General features: G+C 42.3%; 1 protein-coding gene across 1 annotated transcript in view; it reads left to right on the top strand.

Moving 5' to 3' along the window:
• Nucleotides 1–14,267: 14,267 nt before the first annotated feature.
• LOC134484121 (phosphatidylinositol 4,5-bisphosphate 3-kinase catalytic subunit alpha isoform-like) overlaps nt 14,268–24,973 on the top strand; it is a 57,796-nt gene continuing 47,090 nt past the window's right edge. Inside the window, 1 exon segment of the mRNA XM_063280516.1 lies at nt 14,268–14,357. Coding sequence (XP_063136586.1) covers nt 14,268–14,357 — 90 coding nt within the window.

Here is a 24,973-nt window from a genome sequence, read left to right as displayed (position 1 = left end):
TATTCAGTAGTGATCCATCTGTTTCAATTTTGTGGAATAGTTTGGATAATATTGGTATGAGGTCTTCTATGAAGGTCTGATAGAATTCTGCACTAAACCCGTCTGGACCTGGGCACTTTTTGGTTGGGAGACCTTTAATGACTGCTTCTCTTTCCTTAGGATTTATGGGGTTGTTTAACTGTTTATCTGTTCCTGATTTAACTTCGGTACCTGATATATGTCTAGGAAATTGTCCATTTCCTCCAGATTTTCAAGTTTTGTTGAATATAGGCTTTTATAGTAAGATCTGATGATTTTTTGAATTTCCTCGGAATCTGTAGTTATGTCTCCCTTTTCATTTCTGATTTTGTTAATTTGGACACACTCTCTGTGTCCTCTCGGTAGTCTGGCTAAGGGTTTATCTATATTGTTGATTTTCTCAAAGAACCATCTTTTGGTTCTGTTGATTCTTTGTAAGGTCCGTTTTGTTTCTACTTGGTTGATTTCAGCTCTCAGTTTGATTATTTCCTGCCTTCTACTCCTCCTGGGTGTATTTGCTTCTTTTTGTTCTAGAGCTTTTAGGTGTGCTGTCAAGCTGCTGACATATGCTCTTTCCTGTTTCTTTCTGCAGGCACTCAGCGCTATGAGTTTTCCTCTTAGCACAGCTTTCATTGTGTCCCATAAGTTTGGGTATGTTGTACCTTCATTTTCATTAAATTCTAAAAAGTTTTTAATTTCTTTCTTTATTTCTTCCTTGACCAGGTTATCATTGAGTAGAGCATTGTTCAATTTCCACGTATATGTGGGCATTCTTCCTTGATTGTTATTGAAGACCAGTTTTAGGCCGTGATGGTCCTATAGCACGCATGGGATTATTTCTATCTTTCTGTACCTGTTGAGGCCCGTTTTTTGACCAATTATATGGTCAATTTTGGAGAAAGTACCATGAGGAGCTGAGAAGAAGGTATATCCTTTTGCTTTAGGATAGAATGTTCTATAAATATCCGTTAAGTCCATTTGGCTCATGACTTCTCTTAGTCTGTCTACATCTCTGTTTAATTTCTGTTTCCATGATCTGTCCATTGATGAGAGTGGGGTGTTGAAATCTCCCACTATTATTGTGTGAGGTGCAATGTGTGTTTTGAGCTTTAGTAAGGTTTCTTTTACGTATGTAGTTGCCCTTGTATTTGGGGCATAGATGTTTAGGATTGAGAGTTCATCTTGGTGGATTTTTCCTTTGATGAATATGAAGTGTCCTTCCTTATCTTTTTTGATGACTTTTAGTTGAAAATTGATTTTATTTGATACTAGAATGGCTACTCCAGCTTGCTTCTTCTGACCATTTGCTTGGAAAATTGTTTTCCAGCCTTTCACTCGGAGGTAATGTCTGTCTTTGTCTCTGAGGTGTGTTTCCTGTAGGCAGCAGAATGCAGGGTCCTCGTTGCCTATCCAGTTTGTTAATCTATGTCTTTTTATTGGGGAGTTGAGGCCATTGATGTTGAGAGATATTAAGGAATAGTGATTATTGCTTCCCGTTATATTCATAGTTGTATGTGAGGTTATGTTTGTGTGCTTTCATTCTCTTTGTTTTGTTGCCAAGACAATTAGTTTCTTGCTTCTTCTAGGGTATAGCTTGCCTCCTTATGTTGGGCTTTACCATTTATTATCCTTTTTAGTGCTGGATTTGTAGAAAGATATTGTGTAAATTTGGTTTTGTCATGGAATATCTTGGTTTCTCCATCTATGTTAATTGAGAGTTTTGCAGGATACAGTAACCTGGGCTGGCATTTGTGTTCTCTTAGGGTCTGTATAACATCAGTCCAGGATCTTCTGGCCTTCATAGTTTCTGGCGAAAAGTCTGGTGTAATTCTGATAGGTCTGCCTTTATATGTTACTTGACCTTTTTCCCTTACTGCTTTTAATATTCTTTCTTTATTTTGTGCGTTTGGTGTTTTGACTATTATGTGACGGGAGGTGTTTCTTTTCTGGTCCAATCTATTTGGAGTTCTGTAGGCTTCTTGTATGCCTATGGGTATCTCTTTTTTTAGGTTAGGGAAGTTTTCTTCTATGATTTTGTTGAAGATATTTACTGGTCCTTTGAGCTGGGAGTCTTCACTCTCTTCTATACCTATTATCCTTAGGTTTGATCTTCTCATTGAGTCCTGGATTTCCTGTATGTTTTGGACCAGTAGCTTTTTCTGCTTTACATTATCTTTGACAGTTGAGTCAATGATTTCTATGGAATCTTCTGCTCCTGAGATTCTCTCTTCCATCTCTTGTATTCTGTTGGTGAAGCTTGTATCTACAGCTTCTTGTCTCTTCTTTTGGTTTTCTATATCCAGGGTTGTTTCCATGTGTTCTTTCTTGATTGCTTCTATTTCCGTTTTTAATTCCTTCAACTGTTTGATTGTGTTTTCCTGGAATTCTTTTAGGGATTTTTGCGATTCTTTCAGGGATTTTTGCGATTCCTCTCTGTAGGCTTCCTCTTGTTTATTAATGTTTTCCTGTGTTTCCCTAAAGGAGTTCTTCATGTCTTTCTTGAAGTCCTCCAGCATCATGATCAAATATGATTTTGAAACTAGTTCTTGCTTTTCTGGTGTGTTTGGATATTCCATGTTTGTTTTGGTGGGAGAATTGGGCTCCGATGATGCCATGTAGTCTTGGTTTCTGTTGCTTGGGTTCCTGTGCTTGCCTCTCGCCATCAGATTATCTCTAGTGTTACTTTGTTCTGCTATTTCTGACAGTGGCTAGACTGTCCTATAAGCCTGTGTGTCAGGAGTGCTGTAGACCTGTTTTCCTCTCTTTCAGTCAGTTATGGGGACAGAGTGTTCTGCTTTCGGTCGTGTAGTTTTTCCTCTCTACAGGTCTTCAGCTGTTCCTGTGGGCCTGTGTCTTGAGTTCACCAGGCAGCTTTCTTGCAGCAGAAAAGTTGGTCTTACCTGTGGTCCCAAGGCTCAAGTTCGCTCGTGGGGTGCTGCCCACAGGCTCTCTGCAGCGGCAGCAACCAGGAAGATCTGTGCTGCCCCTTCCGGGAGCTTCAGTGCACCAGGGTTCCAGATGGCCTTTGGTGTTTTCCTCTGGTGTCCGAGATGTGTGTGCAGAGAGCAGTCTCTTCTGGTTTCCCAGGCTTGTCTGCCTCTCTGAAGGTTTAGCTCTCCCTCCCACGGGATTTGGGTGCAGAGAACTCTAGCTGTGATTTTAAGAGAAGCACCTTGTCACCTGCTCAGTCTAATAATCTGCTCTTGCAGACGCTCATTCCCGGGCAGCTTCTCCAGCAGACCCAGGCTCCTACTACAGGTGCAAGGCTCCAAGGGCTGATTGAACTGCTTTTTATTCATTTGTTCCTTTTTTGAAACGAGTTAAAATCAAGTCAAGGTGTGAACGACCAGCAGATAAAGTTTTTTTTTTTACCATTTTCTCTTTTGAACATGAAACATAAAACATTTAAGCAACAAGAAACAAAAACCACAGACATAACCTGACATACATGGACAGCTTGGTGCACCAAGGACAGACAATAGACAGAGGGGAAAAACTAGATGGTGTCCCACCAAAGGGACCCAGATTCCAATAGGAGTCAGCAGAGAGGTAGGATTTCCCCTTTCCCACCACTTCCACGGTGACCATCCACTCGAGTGGGGTTGATATGGATGATGGATTGTCTCAATTCCTGGACTAGTCCATCAACGTGTTGAAACCAAATTCCTGTAAGATACTGAGATATATTACGGGATATCTGAGCAGCACGACTGACATTCACAAATGGTATGGAAGTGAAACACAGTCCTGAATATTTCCACTCACAACCCAATTACATTAACTCCATCAAGCTGTGCCTGGGTGTTGAGACGTCCTTGGGGGTAGGGGTAGGAAAAATGAAACTAATGCTGTAGCTGATGTGTCCTGACTGGTCCCAGCTGAAAGTCCTTGAGACCAGGAATCCAAGTAGGCAAACTCTGTACAATTCTCAAGAAAAAAGTTTAGAATCGAGATATCTTTTTGTTTGATTCTCCTGAATAAATTTTTCAGGCAGTCTACCTCTATCAAATCTGATCAGTATGACTCTGTGAAGGTTCCAGAGCCTAATCACACCTTTTACAAGCAAAAAGACAAAATTTTTCTCCCAAAATACTGTGTTCCTTTTATCTCCTTTTCTTTTCTTTTTTTCTTTCGAGACCTTTTCTCCCTCCAACATACTTTGTTGTTGCTCTGCAAGGACCCTCTGACCTGTCCTAACGGCTGTAATGGCTTCCCACACAAAGAAAAAAATAAACAAAATTACCAGCATTGCCCACAAAAGATCCATAACTTTCGGTTTCTTCACAGTGGCTCTCCACCTAGGCCCATATCTTTCTTCTTCATAGCGAGCTGCCTCATCTTCTAAATCCTCTTCCTCAGAGGGGCTAAGCTCGTCTGTTTCTGAACTATCAAGCCCCAAAGCCTCTAACTCCTCTACCAGATGAAGGCTTGTTTTCGGGGTTTTCTTCTCCTTCCCCTGTTTCTCTCCCAGGGTGTCCTTTCCCCTATCTCTTGCTTCCTCAGATCCAAGGTCCTTGGAAGGGCCTCTTAGGTGCACATTTCCTTCTTAAAGCTTCTAATCTTTCACCTCGCTCTGTTTCTGACATGCTGTCCTGTAACTCCTCTAACGCCCCTTGTCCTGCTATTACTGTTGGGCAGCATTTCTCATCTTCTAGGCATGGCTTTTGACTGTGCCTAGCGGCAGTCGCAAAATCAAAAACCAAAAGAAAAAGAATGAGCGCTGCCAAAACAATAAAAAAAGCTTCCACTGCATCTTCTAATGGGGGAGAGAGATGAGAGAGATCAAGACTAAACATGCCTCTCAGAGCTTACCTTCGTCCTGCAGTTCTGAATCCTCTCCATCAGTGGAGGGTCTCCTCGGCGCCGGCGATGATGAGGCGTTTTTCCGGGTTTCGGCACCAAATGTCCCGCGCTATCATCTTGCCAGCAAGAACGCACGTGGACACAAGGATCCTTCTGCAGCAAAGCGTTTATTGCATCTTGAAGAGGAGAGACGCTGCGGCCCCAGAGAGTGTTAGCTTTATATCCCCCAAAGCAACGTGTTCCTTCCTGATTGGCCGCATAGCCGTGATCTCATTGGCACGCCCCGGGTTGGGCAAAGACTTGGGAGAAACACACCCTTGCGCATGCGCACTGCATCCTTCGGGGTGGACAACAGCTGTGCCCTGTACTAACAGACAACAGCTGGTACGGGTGGCTACCAACACTCAGGGGGTGGACCGGGAGTTGAATAACACCTGGAGTGTAAAAGTAAATAAATAAAAATTATAAATAAAATAAAATAGTAAAGAAATAAAGGAAGAATACTTCATCAAACTGATTGCACATTGGAACATGGAACTTGGAGCAACCTAAAATCCATGTGTTCAGAACCATGATCGCATCTGTTTGGCTTCAGAACTAACAATCTTACTCCCTTTGAGGTGAGAGCTGTGTTTTGAGCTGATCCTACATATGCACCCACTCCCTTGTCATGATCTGGAAACTCCTGGATGACAGGCCCTCCTACTCATATTCTTTTCTCTTATGGTCAATCCACTCAGGTGGCAGGTTTGTGCCCTAAACTATCTGGGCACAGAGATAAATATTCTCTGCTCAGCAAGTTGAGAGTTCCCCCGATTCCATGCCAACCCCATATGCCACTATAGCTGACTTCTCCCATAAAGTCCTAAAAGGCAAACATGAAATTCTCCCACACATGGGATCTCCACATCTGGCATGCTTAGGGAAACTAGCTTACTTCTTGGGTTCTCATTTTCTAGTGAGTTCCTGCTCTCTCACAAAGACAACCAGGAGACCCAAAGAGCAGAGGCTCCTCTAAACTTGCCCTCTGTGTACCCCAACTGACCAGCATCCTTCAGAGACCTCTCCTAGACTCTCTGGAACCCCCCCCATGTGAGGTCCCCTAGTCTGTCAGTAAACTTTCCTCAGGACTCCCAGGAAGCATCCCAGGATGCTGGTGTCTCTGGGGTCTGCAGCTGTGCCCTGTGAGGAGGGTGAATCCATAGGGATCATTGCTCTCAGGGCTGGAGCTGGACAGTATGTGCCAAGACCCCTATTCGACCACTCCTGGGGAGAAATTTTCTGCAGTCTCCCCTGAGATTCAGGCTGCAACACAGGCAGCTCCCTTTCACCTGAAGCCTGCCTTCCCAAGCAGGTTCTAGCCTGGCCATCCAACCGACTGCTGTGATGCAGCCTCTCTAGCCACTGGAGGACTGCTCCTCTTGATGATCTTAACCCTTGCAGTCTGGAAGACAAGCTGCATTTCCAGGATTGAGCAAAAAATAAAAAAGTGGTCCTCTGCTATGAAACATCTATGAAACAGCCAGAGACACAGAAGGAAAAAGAGAGAGATTAAGAAAGAAATCATTAGAGTCTTGAGAAGATGGAAGGAGGCATGTCATTTGGAGTAGCAGAGGAAAGAATGCAAGGCAGGGGCAAGAATAACAGAAAAGCTCCCTAGCTGGGATGGGCCAAGGAAAAGAGATGGGAAACACAGAGAAAAACTCCTAGCACAGGCTTGGTATGCATTTAGGTGTGGACCAGCAGGGTCTTGCCTTGGCCAGCCTGGATAGTGATTTCTGAGAGGAGTTCTTGATTTTCTCAGAAGGTCCAACACTTCAGTATCAGATTCATGGTTGTACAATCTGTGGGACACATTGCATTTACCCATGGATTTCAATTTCCATGAAAAGGGGGACTAAAACTTCATGTAGTTACCATTAGGTATCTGGGAAGTGTTGCTGGGCTCAAAACTGTTCATGCTCTCAGAGGACTTGCATCCTTGGGATGGCCATGACCACCCCACCTGGCACCCTACAGTATGAGACAGTCACTGAAGAGTTACTGTTTTCAATGGAGACAACATTTACCCAATAGAAACCTCAGAGAAACTCTTGTGATTCCTGGCAAAATGAGTATCAGGGTGTGACTTAGAAAGACCCAACTACATACTCATGCACATGCACACACACACAGACCTGTGATTTCTCCTTTAGCACACAAGCATTTAGAATGTTTTCCTCACACGCAAGCTGCAGCAGAAGATACTAGGGAGGGAAGGCTTACTTGGCTGTCCTGTGTGTTAGAGAACAACTGAGCAGCAGAGCTCTGTGGAAAGGGAAATTATGAATGATTACAAGTTTCTATTCACGTTACAATATGGTTTCTCTAGATTGGCTCACACTGTTGGTGGGGTGTTGCTGTACATGTTGAACTCCGTGGGGACTGTGTTGTTAGGTTTTTCCGAAAGAGCAAGAGAGATTCCTTGTGTGGCTCAGCCTCTTGGGGTACAAGCAATGGAGAAGAAGGGTTCCTGTATTTTAATTCTTGAAAAAAAATGCAAGAGCACAAATCCACTTTTATTTATTTATTCTCCAGTAGTTTAAATCCAGGATGGGTTCAGCATCACACACATTCCGTGTTCAATGCCCTTTGCCAGAACATTGCTTTGGAATTTGGCATGCACCATACCACTGTTTCCCTGGGCCCAAATACTTTTCCCCAGATTGCTCTGGTTTTGTTATATTTGCTTCAAGGAGTTGCTGTATTGTTTTTTGCATTGCACACATAGCACATCTCTGACCTAGGTAGAACTCAGTTTCATCTCCAGCGTAAAATCCTTCAAGTTTAAGAAGAGCTGTCTGCTCTCTTTGGTTCTGGAGACCTTACTCTTAGCCAGCAAAAATGGCCCCATACCATGGCCTTCTAGACAAGTCCTGTTCCCAGCAGGCCTTCATAAGTGCCAAGATGCTGGAAAGAGCAGGTTCCTGTATTTTTAGAGAACAATTTCAACAGCTCCCTGGAACAGAGGCAATGCCTTGTCACTTGAACCACCTTGGCATCTAAGGAAAAGTTTTGGCAATACTTTTTGTAAGGAAACCCCACTTTTGTTCCAGTGAGTTAGTTTGAAAATTGCACAGGGTGAGAAGGAGAAACCTAAGTTAACACAATGGGAGGAGACCACTCTTCACCCAGCATGAGGATGAGAAGTAAATCCAAGGGAAGTAAAGTCTGGAATGGGCAGTGCATTTTGAGGGTTACCTGCCTTCTCAAGTTGTTAGTCTTTGTAAAACAGAATCTGATGGTGAGAAATGCAAGTTGGTCATATCTCTGCTAAGCATAAAATGGTGGATACAAATTAGAGCCAATAGGTGGCAGTAGTGAGAGGGCCAATTGTTGTGGCTGATACAGTGCAGAGAGCCTGTAAAGAAGTGGTCACTTGCAAAATATTTTGTCCTGGGGTTCTTTCAATGGGGAGTTTCTGAAAGCTTAAATTAAAGGGAGCCCTATTTCTTGCTGTGGTACTGGAAAGGGGGCCCTTGTCTTTTGAAAGAGGAGCCACAGCAAGTTTAAACTTTCTCTTCTGATATAATATAGCTGGAGTCTATATTCACCAAATTACTATATGCCAAGAAGGACGGTATTGTCTGGGGATCTTTGCAAAGCAATTAAGGAGTAACTGCAGGAAAAAAAGGTATTTGGTTCATGCAGCCAAAAAAATAAAAAATAAAAAATTTTTACAAAAAAAAAAAAGTGGTCACCAACAAAAACTGGCAGCTTGACATTCAGTGAGTGGCTGAGCCTCTGTGATCTCCAGCTACCTCATCTGCAGGGAAGATATCGACACTTTTTGAGCACCCCTAAAGGGAGCCTACCAAATCCAAATGTTCCAGATCCTGAAACTTTCTCAGAACTAGTGTGAAAAAACAGACGATTCCACAGCTGACCTCTTCCTGCAGTTTCTTAAAATGCAGACAGGGGTGAGGATGTATTTCTCCGACGGAGGGTGTCCTTTATCTGAATGGGGCACTGTGTTCAATTTGAGCATGCACACAGAGAAACAGGAAAACACAACACAGAAGAAAACAGAAACACACACACACTCACAGAGGAGCAACAGAGGGAGGGAGGGAGGTATGGAGGGAGAGAGAGAGGGAGAGAGATAGAGACAGAGAGAGACACAGAGAGAGACAGAGAGAGACAGAGACAGACAGACAGAGACAGAGAGAGACAGAGAGATTAAAATGCATAGGTTGTATAAGTATAAATTTTATAAATCTATCTTTGGTCATTTGTCTAATGTGCATAAACATTATATAATATGCAAAAACATAAATAAATTTTGTCTTTAAAATCTCCATCTGCCTATCTACATCTATATTTCTATATATGTATATCTATAAGTAGCTACCTATTTTTGCATATATATCATCTACTAAAAAAAATAAAACCTCACAATGTCAGATACAGTCTACACAACATGGACCACAATGTCCTACCACACCTAGGCTTAAGCCCTTCTTGATTCACTGAAGTAGAACTCCTTCTCCACATGTCTCATTCCTCTCTGGTTTACACCATGACTTGATGTTATCATTTTTCAAAGGTACCTGCCCTCCAGCTGACGAGTCCTCTGAGCAATATTATCTTGCATGATGTATGTAGGAATTCATGAAGTCACACCTTGTCTTTGTGTTCACCCAGAGAGTGCCTGTGCCTTTCATCCCTGCAGGGTCCAGAGTCTAGAAGTGTGTGATACTGGTGCAGTAGTCACATTGCCCTCCTGGTTTTGTAGATGGTATTACTTTTTAAAAGATATATTTATTTAGTTTATGCACATGAGTATGCTGTTGATGTCTTCAGACACACCAGAAGAGGGCATTGAATTCTATTATAGATAGTTGTGAACTACCATGTGGTTGCTGGGATTTGAACTTAGGAACTCTGGAAGAGCCCCTGTATGTGGTATTATGCCAGTTGTTTATCAGTTGGACCTTATCCGTTCTGAGTGGCCATGACAGATCCTATTCTTGAGTTTCTGTTCATTCAGAGGAATGACAAGTATCACGTCTTCTTGCAGACTCAGTTCCCAAGGGTCTAGCAATAGTGCAGACTGAAATTTCCCCTCCTCCCATTACTGTATGTTCACAGAACTTTGCTTCATTGGGTCACTCCTTAGGATTGGGTTTCTGTTGAGAGCTTTTGGTACTGCTTCCAGGAATTTGCCACTGGGCTCAGACAAGGAAGAAGGCTCAGATAAGAATGTTAGAAACAGTGACCATAGAGCTTTGGTTACTACTTTGCTTAATTACTACTTTATGTGATCTCCTTACTACTTTACTTAATTATTACATTGTGTGTTCCTTTGGCTTCCTACTTTGCTTGATTACTATCTTGTGTGAGCTCCTTGTTTACTACTTCACTTCATTACTTTGTCTTTGATCTAAGAACTGACCATGTTTTTTGGATGTACCTAGAATGATATAAAAGCAGACTGGGGAAATTAAAGCTGCTTTAGGCTCAGCACTGGCTGGAGTAATGTTATATTTTGTCTAACTGTTTATTTTTTGAATCCTCACTCCCTCTCTTGAGACCCAGTTGACTGACTGAGCTGGCTTGCTCAGGTTTCATTGGCTGACATTGATGGAACCACATTGTCCTCGAAAAATACATGTTTGGAGAAGGCGCCCTGGAAACTCTGATGCTGTTGTTCTGTAGGTGAGATTTGTAAGTCTCACACAGGCCATAGGTGTCAGGATCTATGATGCAGACAGTCTGATGATGAGTTTCTGTAGATGAGAAGGACTTGTAAGTCTCACACAGGCCATGGGTGTCAGGTTCTATGATGCAAACCCAGAAATTAGTACCTGGTGAGCAGGGGGGCTTGGCACTGGGACAAAATGACTCTGTCTTCATTGTGTTGCTTTGTCTCTTTTTCTAGCCATTCCCGGAGGCCTTCCTTTTCAATTCCTCATGTAGTTCCATATCTCATGTCTGCTTCTCCCCTTTTTTCGCAAGACATGGTTTTTCTATGAGGTACTGGCTGTTCCGGGACTTGCTCTATAGACCAGGCTGGCCTCCAACTTGGAGACCTGCTTGCCTCTGTCTCCCAAATCCTAGTACTATAAAGGCATGGGCCACCACCACCCATCAAGTGTGTGTCTTTTATGGCTATATGCAAAATCTCCCAAAGGTAATAGTTATGTTTCATTGTCCTATTCATATGATTTCTTGCATGTACATAATTAGGCATGCTGGTAGTTTATTGAGCTGATGTTTTTATCTGGGGACACTGCTTAGAAGAGTTATTTCTTTAACTCTAGTCATGGTACCATAGGATCGTCCTGTAGGCACCATAAATGGAGAATCACTGTGAGCCAGGGCCTGGACAATCTTACCTATCTGTGTGCTTTTGCATGGCTGGAATTTGGGTTCCTTTCCTGCTGCCCTAGTATTTGCTAGGCAGCCACACTTCAGCTCACATTGCCTTTTACAGATGGAAGATTTTGCCATTCTTGGCAACATGTCCTAATATTATTTAACCAAAATGACTAAATGAATTCTGTTCCTCTCAGCTGACATAAGTTCACTTCCTGAGCATCTACCAGAAGGAAAGGTGGGAAAGGCAACATTTACCATTTTAAATTTCAAAACAAACAAAAGGCATTGTGTGTGGTATTTATCACCTCCACACACAAGCATTTGCTTCTTTGGCTATTTATTTTCTCCTCATCCACACTGGGTCTGATCCAAGGAGAGCAGGCACCTGATCCTGTTTGTTCAGAATGCATGGATGGGCAAGGTTGGTTTGACTGCACATCAGGGACTGAGAACATAGCATGGACTAAATAAAGGATAAGAAGTATTGGCCACATCAGTTCCATGATCTGGGCACACGGCCTCACCTCCAGACCTTCCTCATTTGAACTCTCTGCCTCAAGATTATTTCCTGATTCAGACTTCTGAGGAGGCAGAGAATCTCGGGAGGTATTGCTCAACCACTAAGGCACAGGCCATCTGGACTGAGGAAGACCCAGGCTGGAATTCCATCTGTTTTGGTGGTGTGATCTCTGGGACATTATCCAGGCTCTCAGTATTTCGGTCTACTACATTGCAATGTGGGAAAATATGGCTTCTTGTCTTAGGGTTTCATTGCTGTGAAGACACACCATGACCAGGACAACTCTTGTAAAGGACAGCATTTAATTTTGGCTGACTTACAGTGTCAGAAGTTCAGTCCAATATCATCATGGAAGCCTGACAGTGTCTGAGCTGATATGGTGCTGGAGGAGCTGAAACTTCTACATCTTAATCCACAGGCAGCAAGGCAGCAAGGCAGCAAGGCAGCAAGGTAGCAAGGCAGCAAAGCAGCAAGGCAGCAAGGCAGCAAGGCAGCAAGGCAGCAAGGCAGCAAGGCAGCAAGGCAGCAAGGCAGCAAGGCAGCAAGGCAGCAAGGCAGCAAGGCGGCAGCAAGGAGGTGATTGTCTTCTACACTGAGCAGCTCCTGGGCACTGAAGACCTCAAAGATTACTGCCACAGTGACACACTTCCTCCAACAAGGCCACACCTCTTAATAGTGCTACCCCTGGGCCAAGCATTCGAACTCATGAGTCTATAGGTGCCACACCTATTGAAACCACCCCAATTCTGCAAGTCTGAAATACTGATATATTTATAAAAGGGCCCTGAATTTGAATTCTCCATATTTCTTAAGTAAGGGTCTGTAACTGGTGAAACAGAGAAACTCACTGACCACTCATTTCAATCCCAGGCTAGTGAATGGCACTTATAGATAACCATCACTCAACAGTAGCATGGGCTTCGGACTAAGGAAGTGGAAATATAGGGCACTGTGGGAACCTTAGGAAGGCCCCCAGTCCAGATGGTGTGAAGGAAACCAGAGATTAAGTATATTTGTGATTACCTTTTTGAGAGGGCCATACTTATGGGAGTTCAGGACACTGTCTCTGACAATAGACAACCTTACACGTAACCCAGATCTGCCCTGTGCTTTTATATAATCCTGAGAGTATTACCACTTTTTCCAGAGAAATTAGTTTGTTATTAAGAAGCACAGAATTACTAGATATGCTGGTGCACCACTGTAATCCAAATACACACAAAGATGAAGCAGGAGGGTGGACATGAGTTTGTGGATAGCCTGGGCTAAAGAGTAAGACCCTGTCTCAAACAAAAATTTAAGAAAAGAAGAGGAAAAAAATCACCATAGTCATGTCAGAGGGTTCCCTCAGCAGGTAGATAATATAAGGAGGGGAGACAGTAGAAAGGAATGGGGCCCATTTCCTGTCATTACTCACAGCAATGATGCTGTGTGGTGTTTCAGAGATGGACTTACCATGACACTTCATGCCTTCACCAAGAAAGTTACACTAGCCTTCTCTGATGTGCTCAAGAGCTGTACTTTCTCTGTCCTTTACTCGGTGTTTTAAGGATGATCCTTCATCAGAATCCTGGTCTTCCCCCGTCGGCTCCTCATGTAATAACATACACAGACATCTCACACAGTGTACTGAGTCTGGTTAGTTACTTCTGGAATCTACCTTGTACTATTCCATGGGCAGCAGTGGCTGGCATCCTGATAGGGTTAATTCAGAAGAAACAAACCATTCACCATGGATCCATATTAAGCTCTTAACAGCATGAGCGTGCACATTCCTTTCTATGAGACAGAGTACAAATGCGTGTGGATATGGAGAAACCCTGCCAATTTCTCACAATTCTGGAGACCAGGAACATCAACATCGGGGAGGTGTGCTCTTGGGTCTTGTGAGGAACTTACTGGCATGCCCTCAAATGTCAGAAAGCAGGAAGGACAGCAAGTGGAAATGAATTGTGTCCTTACCTGGACTCAGAGCCAAATGTACTAAAAAAAAACTATTTTGTTTTGCTTTGTTTCTCTTTGTGTGTGTGGTACTAGTGCATATCCAGAGGTTGGCACTAGAAGTCTTTCTTCATAGCAATGCTTGTTATTTACTGAGTCATGTTCTCTCTGAATTCAGGGCTATCAAGGCCTGCCCCGAGGGATGCTCTGTCTCTGTCTCCAGCGTGCAGGTATTACATTGGGACCATCACACCCATCTGGTTTTTAGGAGGATGATGGACCTTGACTGTGGTCATCATACTTGCATAGCAAGCACTTTATCCATCCACTCCCTACCTTAGGATCATGTCCATTCTTTTTATGATTCTATTCACTGGGCCAGGGCTCTCGTCACCTAAGTGTATGCTTAGATATTTTTCAAAACACATTTTTATTTAGGGGTCTCAAACAATTCAATCTCCCTTCTAACCCACAGACCAGAAAAAGTGGGGGAAAAGACAAATAGGAAAAGGGTGTTATAGACCTGTTTAGAAGAACTTCCTTGGGGGTGATTCCACTCTTTGTTGTCAGGATACTACCAGTCCAGTTCAACAGCAAACACCAAATTGGAATCAGTAGAGGCAGTATGATCAGTAGCAACAGCCAGGGTCCTCCCAACTGGCAGGAGTCCCTGGAAGAATGGAGAATCAGCAGTGAGAATACAAGAAGTTCTCAGGTATGTTTCTCCCTACTAAGTGAAGACCAGTGAAGCTTTGAAGTGCATAGAAATAGAAGAATATCCTCTCATGTTTGTGGGGTTCCATTTATATTCTTTCTAAATATCAAGCACCCTCTCAAGTGTCTGTTTTAAACAAGACATCACAAGCCTGCTCCCAAGACAGCTTCCAGAAGAACATCATGTGGCACAACAGACTTGTTCAATGAGAAATTTCCACTTCAACTAAGTACCCCCTTCCATTAAGCCACATATTCCCATGCTGGTCTATTCTAAGTTTTCAATGTCAAGTGCTTTTAAGTTTGCCTTCATTTGTTTTGTTTTGAGACATGCTCTCTATTAAGTGGGTCTGGCAGTTATGGGACTCCCTACATAGACCAGGCTGCTCTTGAATTCTCAGAGATCTGCTTTTGCCTATGCCACTGGAGTGCTGAGATCAAAGGCATACACCACTAAATGAGGCTGCAGTCTGTTTTTAGTGGGAATCAACATGGCCAAACCATAGCACTTTTCTTACTTTGGGTTTTATATTATTTGAAGAGTTGCCATGACCATAGTGACTGTCATAATCAGAAGCATTTAATTATACATGCCTTGCAGTTCAGAGGTTTAGTCCATTATCAGCATGGAAGGACTCTACCTACCAGAGGGGAAAAACTGAGCTATACAACATCCCTAATTTTTCAAAGTCGTGGTGCCACTCCCTGATGACAAAGCACTCAACTATATTTGCCTATGGGGGTCATTGTTATTCATATTACTTTATTCCATTCCCCTCTGTGCTTGCAGCCATATTTTATTGAAAATGAATTTAGTCAGAATTCAAAAGTCCCCATAGTATCTATAGCAGTCTGAGCATTATTTAATAGACCAAATCTTAAAATGACATCTGAGATTCATTGCAATCTCTTACCTGCAACCCTCTGCAAAATCAAAATAAAAAACCACATCACATCCTTCCAACATGCAATGCCACAGAGTGTATATTACCATCTCAAAAAGGAGGGAAGGAAGCCTTGTGAGGAGATAGTGGACCAAAGCAAGCCTGAAAACCAGAGGGTAAACTCCAAATTCTGCATCTCCATGTCTGAGGTCAAAGTGCACTTCAGATCTCCATCTGCAACTTTGTTGACTACAACACACTTCTCTGTCTTGGGCTCATTCCACACCCTGTTAGCAGGAATCCCAAGATTCTGGTATCCCCAACATCTTGGGTCTCAACACAATCCAGGCTTCCCCTTTACAGCTTCATGCAGGGGCCTCTCTGGGTGACATTGCAGAGACACTCCTGAAATACACCAGGCATCAGAAGCTTTCCTAACCCCTAGAGGGAGAGTTTAACTTTTTCTTGCATTAACTCTAAAGCCAGAATCACATGGCCAAAGCTGCCATGTTATACTGCTTTCTGGGCCTGAACTTGGGCCCTCATTCAAATACATTTTCATCAGATTTCTGTTTTTAATGGTTTACTTCACAACTTAAGAGTTTCTTTAATTGTTTTTTTTTTACAAGTTGGAAGATCAGCTTGGAGGGGTCTTTCCCTGAGGCCACCACTTGCTTTATTCTACTTAGCATCAGGCTTCTCTTAAATCCTTTTGATCTTGTTGAGAGCAGCACTTAGCTCCATCTCACATCCTGGTGCTCCTTTTGTCCTCAAACTACATTTTGTGTTTTTCTCAGCTTTCTCCTTGTCATTAAAGATCTCCATAACTGTTACCACTAATAACCACACAACAGAGTCAACATTAGGCTATCTTGAAATCTACTTTGCCAAAGCTATTAATCCAAAACTGCATTTTAGCCTCAGGCATTTTATGGTCAAGGGCAAAGGCAGCCACATCCTTTGCCAAAATATTACAAGAACAGTCTCTAGGCCACTTATCAATAAAATATTCTTCCCTCTGAAATCTCTTCATCTGGGCCTTCCAAATTTGCATTGCTCTCAGCACCCATGTCTTCCCCCTCTCTAATTACACGTTCCATTAAGTGAGGCTTTCAAGTGCTTTCCAAATCCAAAGTCCCAAAGACTCAAAGTTCATATTCTGTGAAGGAGAGGCATGGCCAGGCCTATCACAGGGCTATCCTGCTCCCTGGTACCACCTACTGTCTTTGTCCTTGTTCTATTGCTGTAGAGAGACAGTATGAACATGGCAACTCTTGTGAAGGAAAGCATGTATTTGGGGCTTGCTTGCAGTTTCAGAGGTTTGTTTCATTGACACCATGGTGGGGAACACGGGGGCAGACATGGTGCTGGAGAAGTAGTAGAGAGTTCTTCATCCAGATCTGTAGGCAGCAGGAAGAAAGAGAGCCACTGGGCTTGGCTTGGGCTTTTACATCCTTAAAACCCACCTCTAGAGATACGCTTCCTCAAAGAAGGCTACACCTATTCCAAGAAGGCCACAACTTCTAATCAGTCCCTGATGACTAATCACTCAAATATATGAGTCTAGGAATGCTCCAACATATAACAAAGATACATGCTCCACTATGTTCAGAGCAGCCTTATTTTATAATAGCCAGCAGCTGGAAAGAACCCAGATGCCCTTCAATAGAGGAATGGATACAGAAAATGTGGTACATCTACACAATGAAATAATACTCGGCTATCAAAGACAATGACTTTATGAAATTCATACGCAAATAGATGGAACTGGAAAATATCATCCTGAGTGAGGTAACCCAATCACAGAAAAACACACATGGTATGCACTCAGTGCATATAAGTGGATATTAGCCGAAAAGCTTTGATTACCCAGCATACAAGCCACAGACCACATGAAGCTCAAGAAGAAGGATGACCGAAGTGTGGATGCTTAACTCCTTCTTAAAAGGGGGAAGAAAAATATTCATAGGAGGGGATATGGCAGCAAAGTTTGGAGCAGAGACTGAAGGAACGGCCACTCAGAGCCTGCCCCACATGTGGCCCATATATACAGCCCACAAAACTAGATAAGTTTGATGAAGCTAAGAAGTGCATGCTGACAGGAGCCTGATATAGCTGTCTCCTGAGAGGCTCAACCAGAGCATAACAAATACAGAGGTGAATGCTAGCTGCAAAACATTGAACTGAGAATGGGGTCTCTGTTGGAGGAGTTAGAGAAAGGATTGAAGGAGCCGAAGGGGTTTGCAACTCCATAAGAACAATACCAACCAAAAAGAGTTCCCAAAGACTAAACCACTACCCAAAGACTACACATGGACAGACCCATGGCTTCAGTTGCATATGTAGCAGAGAATGGCCTTGTTGGGCACCAATGGGAGGAGAAACTTTTGGTCCTGCCAAGGCTGGACCCCTCAGTGTAAGGGTATGTCAGGGCGGGTAGGTGGCAAGGAGGAGTGTTGGGGAAGGGGCACAGCTGTATAGAAGATGGGGATGGGGATAGGATAGGGGGCTTATGGATGGAAAACTGGGAAGGGAATAATATTTGAAATGTAAATAAAAATGTCCAATGAAAGAAATGAAAAATGAAAAATAATCCACACTAAAGCCTGCAACATGCAGTCTATGGCAGTCTTGCCTGCCCCTGTGGTTTCCAAGTGGCATCTGCCTAGTTTCCTGAGGTTAGCCGGCCTCTGAATGGCTCCATACTCCCAACCCATCCGTCCCCTGAGGACAGTCTGCTTAGACTGGCTACTGAAGTTCTAAACCTCTAGCCCCATAAAATGAAAAGTCCAGAGGCTTGTAATTTACCAGCCAGTTTTAAAATAGTAAATCTTCTAAAAATGCCCACACAAAGCATAAAAAACTCAATTGATATAGATACAGGCTGCAACAGTTAGATTGCATAGATGTACCCTACATTACTTAATTGTTCATCTCTGAAATTCCTAATTACTTATGGCTTCTAGGACCACAGTGGTACTGTCTCATAATCCTCTCTTTCAGGTACCATCTTCTCTTTCCTGTGTCTATTTCCGTCTGTCCATTCATCTGTCTGTCTGTCTGTCTGTCTGTCTCTCTGCGTGTGTCTGTCTGTCTCTGTCCCTTCTCTAAAACTTTCAGCTCTGCCTTCTTTTTCTACTGCCCAATCACAGGCTCCAACCTTATGTGACTAGTAAGATTTCACCCGACCTCACCTGTGTCCGGGCACCTCCTTGAGAGGGCAGAAAAAAGATGGACAGCAATATACAATAAATACTGAAGACAGTTTTGACCTTTTTATACAGAAATTAGATTATTAACAGATTGCATTACCTGTCTTCTTGGGATATCTTATTTGTCCTTATTTCAAATCAAGCTATTCCCCTCTTTCAAATCTGCTTTGGATATTCCCCAACACTGTTCTCGAGTTTCTCATTTATAAGCTCCTGCCTACTTCACCGCTGGTATCAGTCTCAGACAGTTAGCCTATGCTGGATCATTCTTGAAGATTCTCCAAACAACCTTGGCATTTTCTTTAACACAACAACATGACCTATATGCTGTGTAGATATTCCTAAGGGACGTTTCTACATCATTTAGTATTTGACTGATTCCTAATATGCTACAGTTTTATTACCACGTTTAGAAACCGTTACCATTATAGAAAATGAAAAACAGTCCTTTCTGCCTAATATGTTTTCAGGTTCAACATTTCACAGGACAATGAATCCATCCTGTATATGTTACTCATACCAGACGTCATTCTGGGCTTCTGGGTTCCCTGGTAAAGGGAATGACCAAGTTTGCTGGTGTTTATAGCTATCAAAGATCTCCAATGGTAGCATGCAATTACACATGCTCAGGCTTCTTTCATGCAAAAATGGTTTTCCCCTAGATTCCGACCTCTATATATCGTAATTTTCCGTCTCTCCTGTGCTATTTCAAATACTCCCTTTTCACAGATGTGACCAAATGAGCTCTTGCAGATGGTTATATTCATATTTGATTCTCTGGCCCTTTCTCCTTTTTCACATGTTTGACACTTATTAGGGTTACACATGAGCTCTAGTGCTACCTGGAGAAAAAGCCGTTCATGTTGTTACATGTCTAGTAAATATGGTTGCTATTTTAGCTCTATTTAGTACAATAAATACTGCTAATGCACCCACACATGCCAGTGCTTACTTTATGTGTGCCAGTGCTGATTGTCCCTTTAGTCATAGAACATATATCCTTGAGAACCTGCAGGGCCAAGCCATAATTAAACACAAACATCATATCATCAAAATGCTTCCTGAAAAACATACATGGGTGAATATTACCTCCCCCTAAAGATTTACGATTTCTTACTTTATTTTGTATAAATTTAAGACTTGTGTAATCACAGGAGTTCTGAAGAACAATAGTGTGGGACTGGGCCAATTCTGCTAGCTGTTCCCAGAGAATTTGACAGACAGATGAAGTACGTAGTGCTTGGAAGCCTGGCCTTGCTAAGGCGAGTGGTCAGAGATGTGCTGTGTTTCCACAGACAACAAAAAAGAAGCTTGGATGCCAGCACAGAGATCAAAACATCGTCACGAAACAGCATAATTTTAATAATGAGGATACTTTGAAATGTTATTGAAATGGAGACACATCACCATCCCAAAAGAGAAAATTATTCATCACACACAGCAAGCATTACCACCTACTTGTGGACAATTTTAAAAACTTACTTAATAGTCTGATGTCTGATCCAAGGATCACAAAAAACTGTCACCCCTACAACCAGGCTCCCCATGATGTTGGTTTCCATTCACAATTGCATGACAGATTTGTCAACCATATGTTTCCACTGTGGGTTCAGCTGTGATTTATTCTCCACTGTCGCTAAACTCTACTTTCATGTGTATTGAAAATATTGTTGGCCCTATTAGGTGGTACAAGTTTGGATTAGAGTTATTTAGGTAAAATTACATGAGAGACCCTTAGGAAAATATCACTGATCAGACTAAAAGAAAGAATGTAATTTCTGATATTCTCAAAGTCCCTACCTTTATATTGGATACAGGAGTTATATTCATTAAAAAGGGGGGGGATCTGGATACTTTTTGTGCTAATGCAACTCAAGGAGTAGACTACTTATTTGGATCAAAATTTTGGGGGCAAGTTGGCTGTAGATACCTTGAAGAAAACTTCATTTTTTTTGCTCAAGAAGGACAAACTGTTCATCATCTACACTCAAGAAATCTGGTTAGATTGCCAGTAAATTATGATAACTGTGTTAATATCACAAATGAGGATGTCACATCACAGGGTGATCCAATTATGACAAACAATCCAATGTTTTTACCCATTGCCTTTCATGCAGGCTCATTGCTCATATATTGAGTGTTTCTTTTTTTGTTTTTGTTTTTTGTTTTTGGTTTTTTTTGCCTTTATAGTTTTCTCCATCTTTATTAAATTGGGTATTTCTTATTTGCGTTTCAAATGTTATTCCCTTTCCTGATTTCCATGCCAATATCCCCCTCACCCTTACCCCTCCCATTCTATATAAGTGTTCCCCTCCCAATCCTCCCCCCATTACTGCTATTCCCACAAGAATCCCGTTCACTGGGGGTCCAGCTGTGGCAGGACCATGGGCTTCCCCTACCACTGGTGCCCTTACTAGGCTATTCATTGCTACCTATGTAGTTGGAGCCCAGGGTCAGTCCATGTATAGTCTTGGGTAGTGGCTTAGTCCCTGGATGCTCTGGTTGGTTGGCATTGTTATTCATATGGGGTCTCAAGCCCCTTCAAGCTCTTTCAGTCCTTTCTCTGATTCCTTCAACGGGGGTCCCATTCTCAGTTCAGTGGTTTGCTGCTGGCATTCACCTATGTATTTGCCATATTCTGGCTGTGTTTCTCAGGAGAGATCTATATCCGGTTCCTGTCGGCCTGCACTTCTTTGCTTCATCCATTTTATCTAGTTTGGTTGCTGTATATATATGGGCCACATGTGGGGCAGGATCTGAATGGGCGTTCCTTCAGCCTCTGTTCTAAACTTTGCCTTCCTATCCCCTCCCAAGGGTATTCTTGTTATTCTTGCTATTGAAGGCCAGATTTAGCCCGTGGTGGTCTGATAGGACGCATGGGATTATTTCTATATTTCTGTATCTGTTGAGGCCTGTTTTGTGACCGATTATATGGTCGATTTTGGAGAAAGTACCATGAGGTGGTGAGAAGAAGGTATATCCTTTTGTTTTAGGATAGAATGTTCTACAAATATCTGTTAAGTGCATTTGGATCGTGACTTCTGTTAGTCTGTCTATGTCTATGTTTAATTTCTATTTTCATGATCTGTCCATTGATGAGAGTGGGGTGTTGAAATCTCCTACTCTTATTGTGTGAGGTTCAATGTGTGCTTTGAGCTTTAAAGTTTCTTTTATGTATGTAGGTGCCCTTGTATTTGGAGCATAGATATTTAGGATTGAGAGTTCATCTTGGTATATTTTTCCTTTGATGAATATGAAGTGTCCTTCCTTATCTTTTTTGATGACTTTTGGTTGAAAATTGATTTTATTTGATATTAGAATGGCTACTCCAACTTGCTTCTTCAGACCATTTGTTTGGAAAGTTATTTTCCAGCCTTTTACTCTGAGGTAGTGTCTGTCTTTGTCCCTCAGGTGTGTTTCCTGTAGGCAGCTGCTGGGTCCTCATTATGTATCCAGTTTGTTAATCTGTGTCTTTTTTTTTTTATTAACTTGAGTATTTCTTATATACATTTCGAGTGTTATTCCCTTTCCTGGTTTCCGGGCAAACAGCCCCCTCCCCCCTCCCCTTCCTTATGGGTGTTCCCCTCCCCAACCTCCCCCCATTGCCGCCCTTCCCCCCCAACGATCTAGTTCACTGGGGGTTCAGTCTTAGCAGGAGCCAGGGCTTCCCCTTCCACTGGTGCTCTTACTAGGATATTCATTGCTACCTATGAGGTCAGAGTCCAGGGTCAGTCCATGTGTAGTCTTTAGGTAGTGGCTTAGTCCCTTGAAGCTCTGGTTGCTTGGCATTGTTGTTCATATGGGGTCTCGAGCCCCTTCAAACTCTTCCAGTTCTTTCTCTGATTCCTTCAACGGGGGTCCTATTCTCAGTTCAGTGATTTGCTGCTGGCATTCGCCTCTGTATTTGCTGTATTCTGGCTGTGTCTCTCAGGAGCGATCTACATCTGGCTCCTGTCAGCCTGCACTTCTTTGCTTCATCCATCTTGTATAATTGGATGGCTGTATATGTATGGGCCACATGTGGGGCAGGCTCTGAATGGGTGTTCCTTCTGTGTCTCTTTTAATCTTTGCCTCTCTCTTCCCTGCCAAGGGTATTCTTGTTCCCCTTTTAAAGAAGGAGTGAAGCATTCACATTTTGATCATCCGTCTTGAGTTTCATTTGTTCTAGGCATCTAGGGTAATTCAAGCATTTGGGCTAATAGCCACTTATCAATGAGTGCATACCATGTGTGTTTTTCTGTGATTGGGTTACCTCACTCAGGATGATATTTTCCAGTTCCAACCATTTGCCTACGAATTTCATAAACTCGTTGTTTTTGATAGCTGAGTAATATTCCATTGTGTAGATGTACCATATTTTCTGTATCCATTCCTCTGTTGAAGGGCATCTGGGTTCTTTCCACCTTCTGGCTATTATGAATAAGGCTGCGATGAACATAGTGGAGCATGTGTCTTTTTTATATGTTGGGGCATCTTTTGGGTATATGCCCAAGAGAGGTATAGCTGGATCCTCAGGCAGTTCAATGTCCAATTTTCTGAGGAACCTCCAGAATGATTTCCAGAATGGTTGTACCAGTCTGCAATCCCACCAACAATGGAGGAGTGTTCCTCTTTCTCTGCATCCTCGCCAGCATCTGCTGTCACCTGAGTTTTTGATCTTAGCCATTCTCACTGGTGTGAGGTGAAATCTCAGGGTTGTTTTGATTTGCATTTCCCTTATGACTAAAGATGTTGAACATTTCTTTAGGTGTTTCTCAGCCATTCGGCATTCCTCAGCTGTGAATTCTTTGTTTAGCTCTGAACCCCATTTTTTAATAGGGTTATTTGTCTCCCTGCGGTCTAACTTCTTGAGTTCTTTATATATTTTGGATATAAGGCCTCTATCTGTTGTAGGATTGGTAAAGATCTTTTCCCAATCTGTTGGTTGCCATTTTGTCCTAACCACAGTGTCCTTTGCCTTACAGAAGCTTTGCAGTTTTATGAGATCCCATTTGTCGATTCTTGATCTTAGAGCATAAGCCATTGGTGTTTTCTTCAGGAAATTTTTTCCAGTGCCCATGTGTTCCAGATGCTTCCCTAGTTTTTCTTCTATTAGTTTGAGTGTGTCTGGTTTGATGTGGAGGTCCTTGATCCACTTGGACTTAAGCTTTGTACAGGGTGATAAGCATGGATCGATCTGCATTCTTCTACATGTTGACCTCCAGTTGAACCAGCACCATTTGCTGAAAATGCTATCTTTTTTCCATTGGATGGTTTTTGCTCCTTTGTCAAAAATCAAGTGCTCATAGGTGTGTGGGTTCATTTCTGGGTCTTCAATTCTATTCCATTGGTCTATCTGTCTGTCTCTGTACCAATACCATGCAGTTTTTATCACTATTGCTCTGTAATATTGCTTGAGTTCAGGGATAGTGATTCCCCCTGAAGTCCTTTTATTGTTGAGGATAGTTTTAGCTATCCTGGGTTTTTTGTTATTCCAGATGAATTTGCAAATTGTTCTGTCTAACTCTCTGAAGAATTGGATTGGTATTTTGATGGGGATTGCATTGAATTTGTAGATCGCTTTTGGTAAAATGGCCATTTTTACTATATTAATCCTGCCAATCCATGAGCATGGGAGATCTTTCCATCTTCTAGGGTCTTCTTCAATTTCTCTCTTCAGTGTCTTGAAGTTCTTATTGTACAAATCTTTTACTTGCTTGGTTAAAGTCACACCAAGGTACTTTATATTATTTGGGTCTATTATGAAGGGTGTCGTTTCCCTAATTTCTTTCTCGGCTTGCTTCTCTTTTGTGTAGAGGAAGGCTACTGATTTATTTGAGTTAATTTTATGCCCAGCCACTTTGCTGAAGTTGTTTATCAGCTTTAGTAGTTCTCTGGTGGAACTTTTGGGATCACTTAAATATACTATCATGTCATCTGCAAATAGTGATATTTTGACCTCTTCTTTTCCGATCTGTATCCCCTTGATCTCCTTTTGTTGTCTGATTGCTCTGGCTAGAACTTCAAGAACTATATTGAATAAGTAGTGAGAGAGTGGGCAGCCTCATCTAGTTCCTGATTTTAGTGGGATTGCTTCAAGTTTCTCTCCATTTAGTTTAATGTTAGCAACTGGTTTGCTGTATATGGCTTTTACTATGTTTAGGTATGGGCCTTAAATTCCTATTCTTTCCAGGACTTTTAACATGAAGGGGTGTTGAATTTTGTCACATGCTTTCTCAGCATCTAATGAAATGATCATGTGGTTTTGTTCTTTCAGTTTGTTTTTATAAAGGATTACGTTTATTGTTTTCCATATATTAAATCATCCCTGCCTGCCTGGGATGATGCCTACTTGATCATGGTGGATGATTGTTTTGATGTGCTGTTGGATTCAGTTTGCCAGAATTTTATTGAGTATTTTTGCGTCGATATTCATAAGGGAAATTGGTCTGAAGTTGTCTTTCTTTGTTGGGTCTTTGTGTGGTTAAGAGTAATTGTGGCTTCATAGAAGGAATTCGGTAGTGCTCCATCTGTTTCAATAT

Source organism: Rattus norvegicus, chromosome X (assembly GCF_036323735.1).
Source record: "Rattus norvegicus strain BN/NHsdMcwi chromosome X, GRCr8, whole genome shotgun sequence".
NCBI lineage: Eukaryota > Metazoa > Chordata > Mammalia > Rodentia > Muridae > Rattus > Rattus norvegicus.
This window is presented reverse-complemented; position numbering and strand designations above follow the sequence as displayed.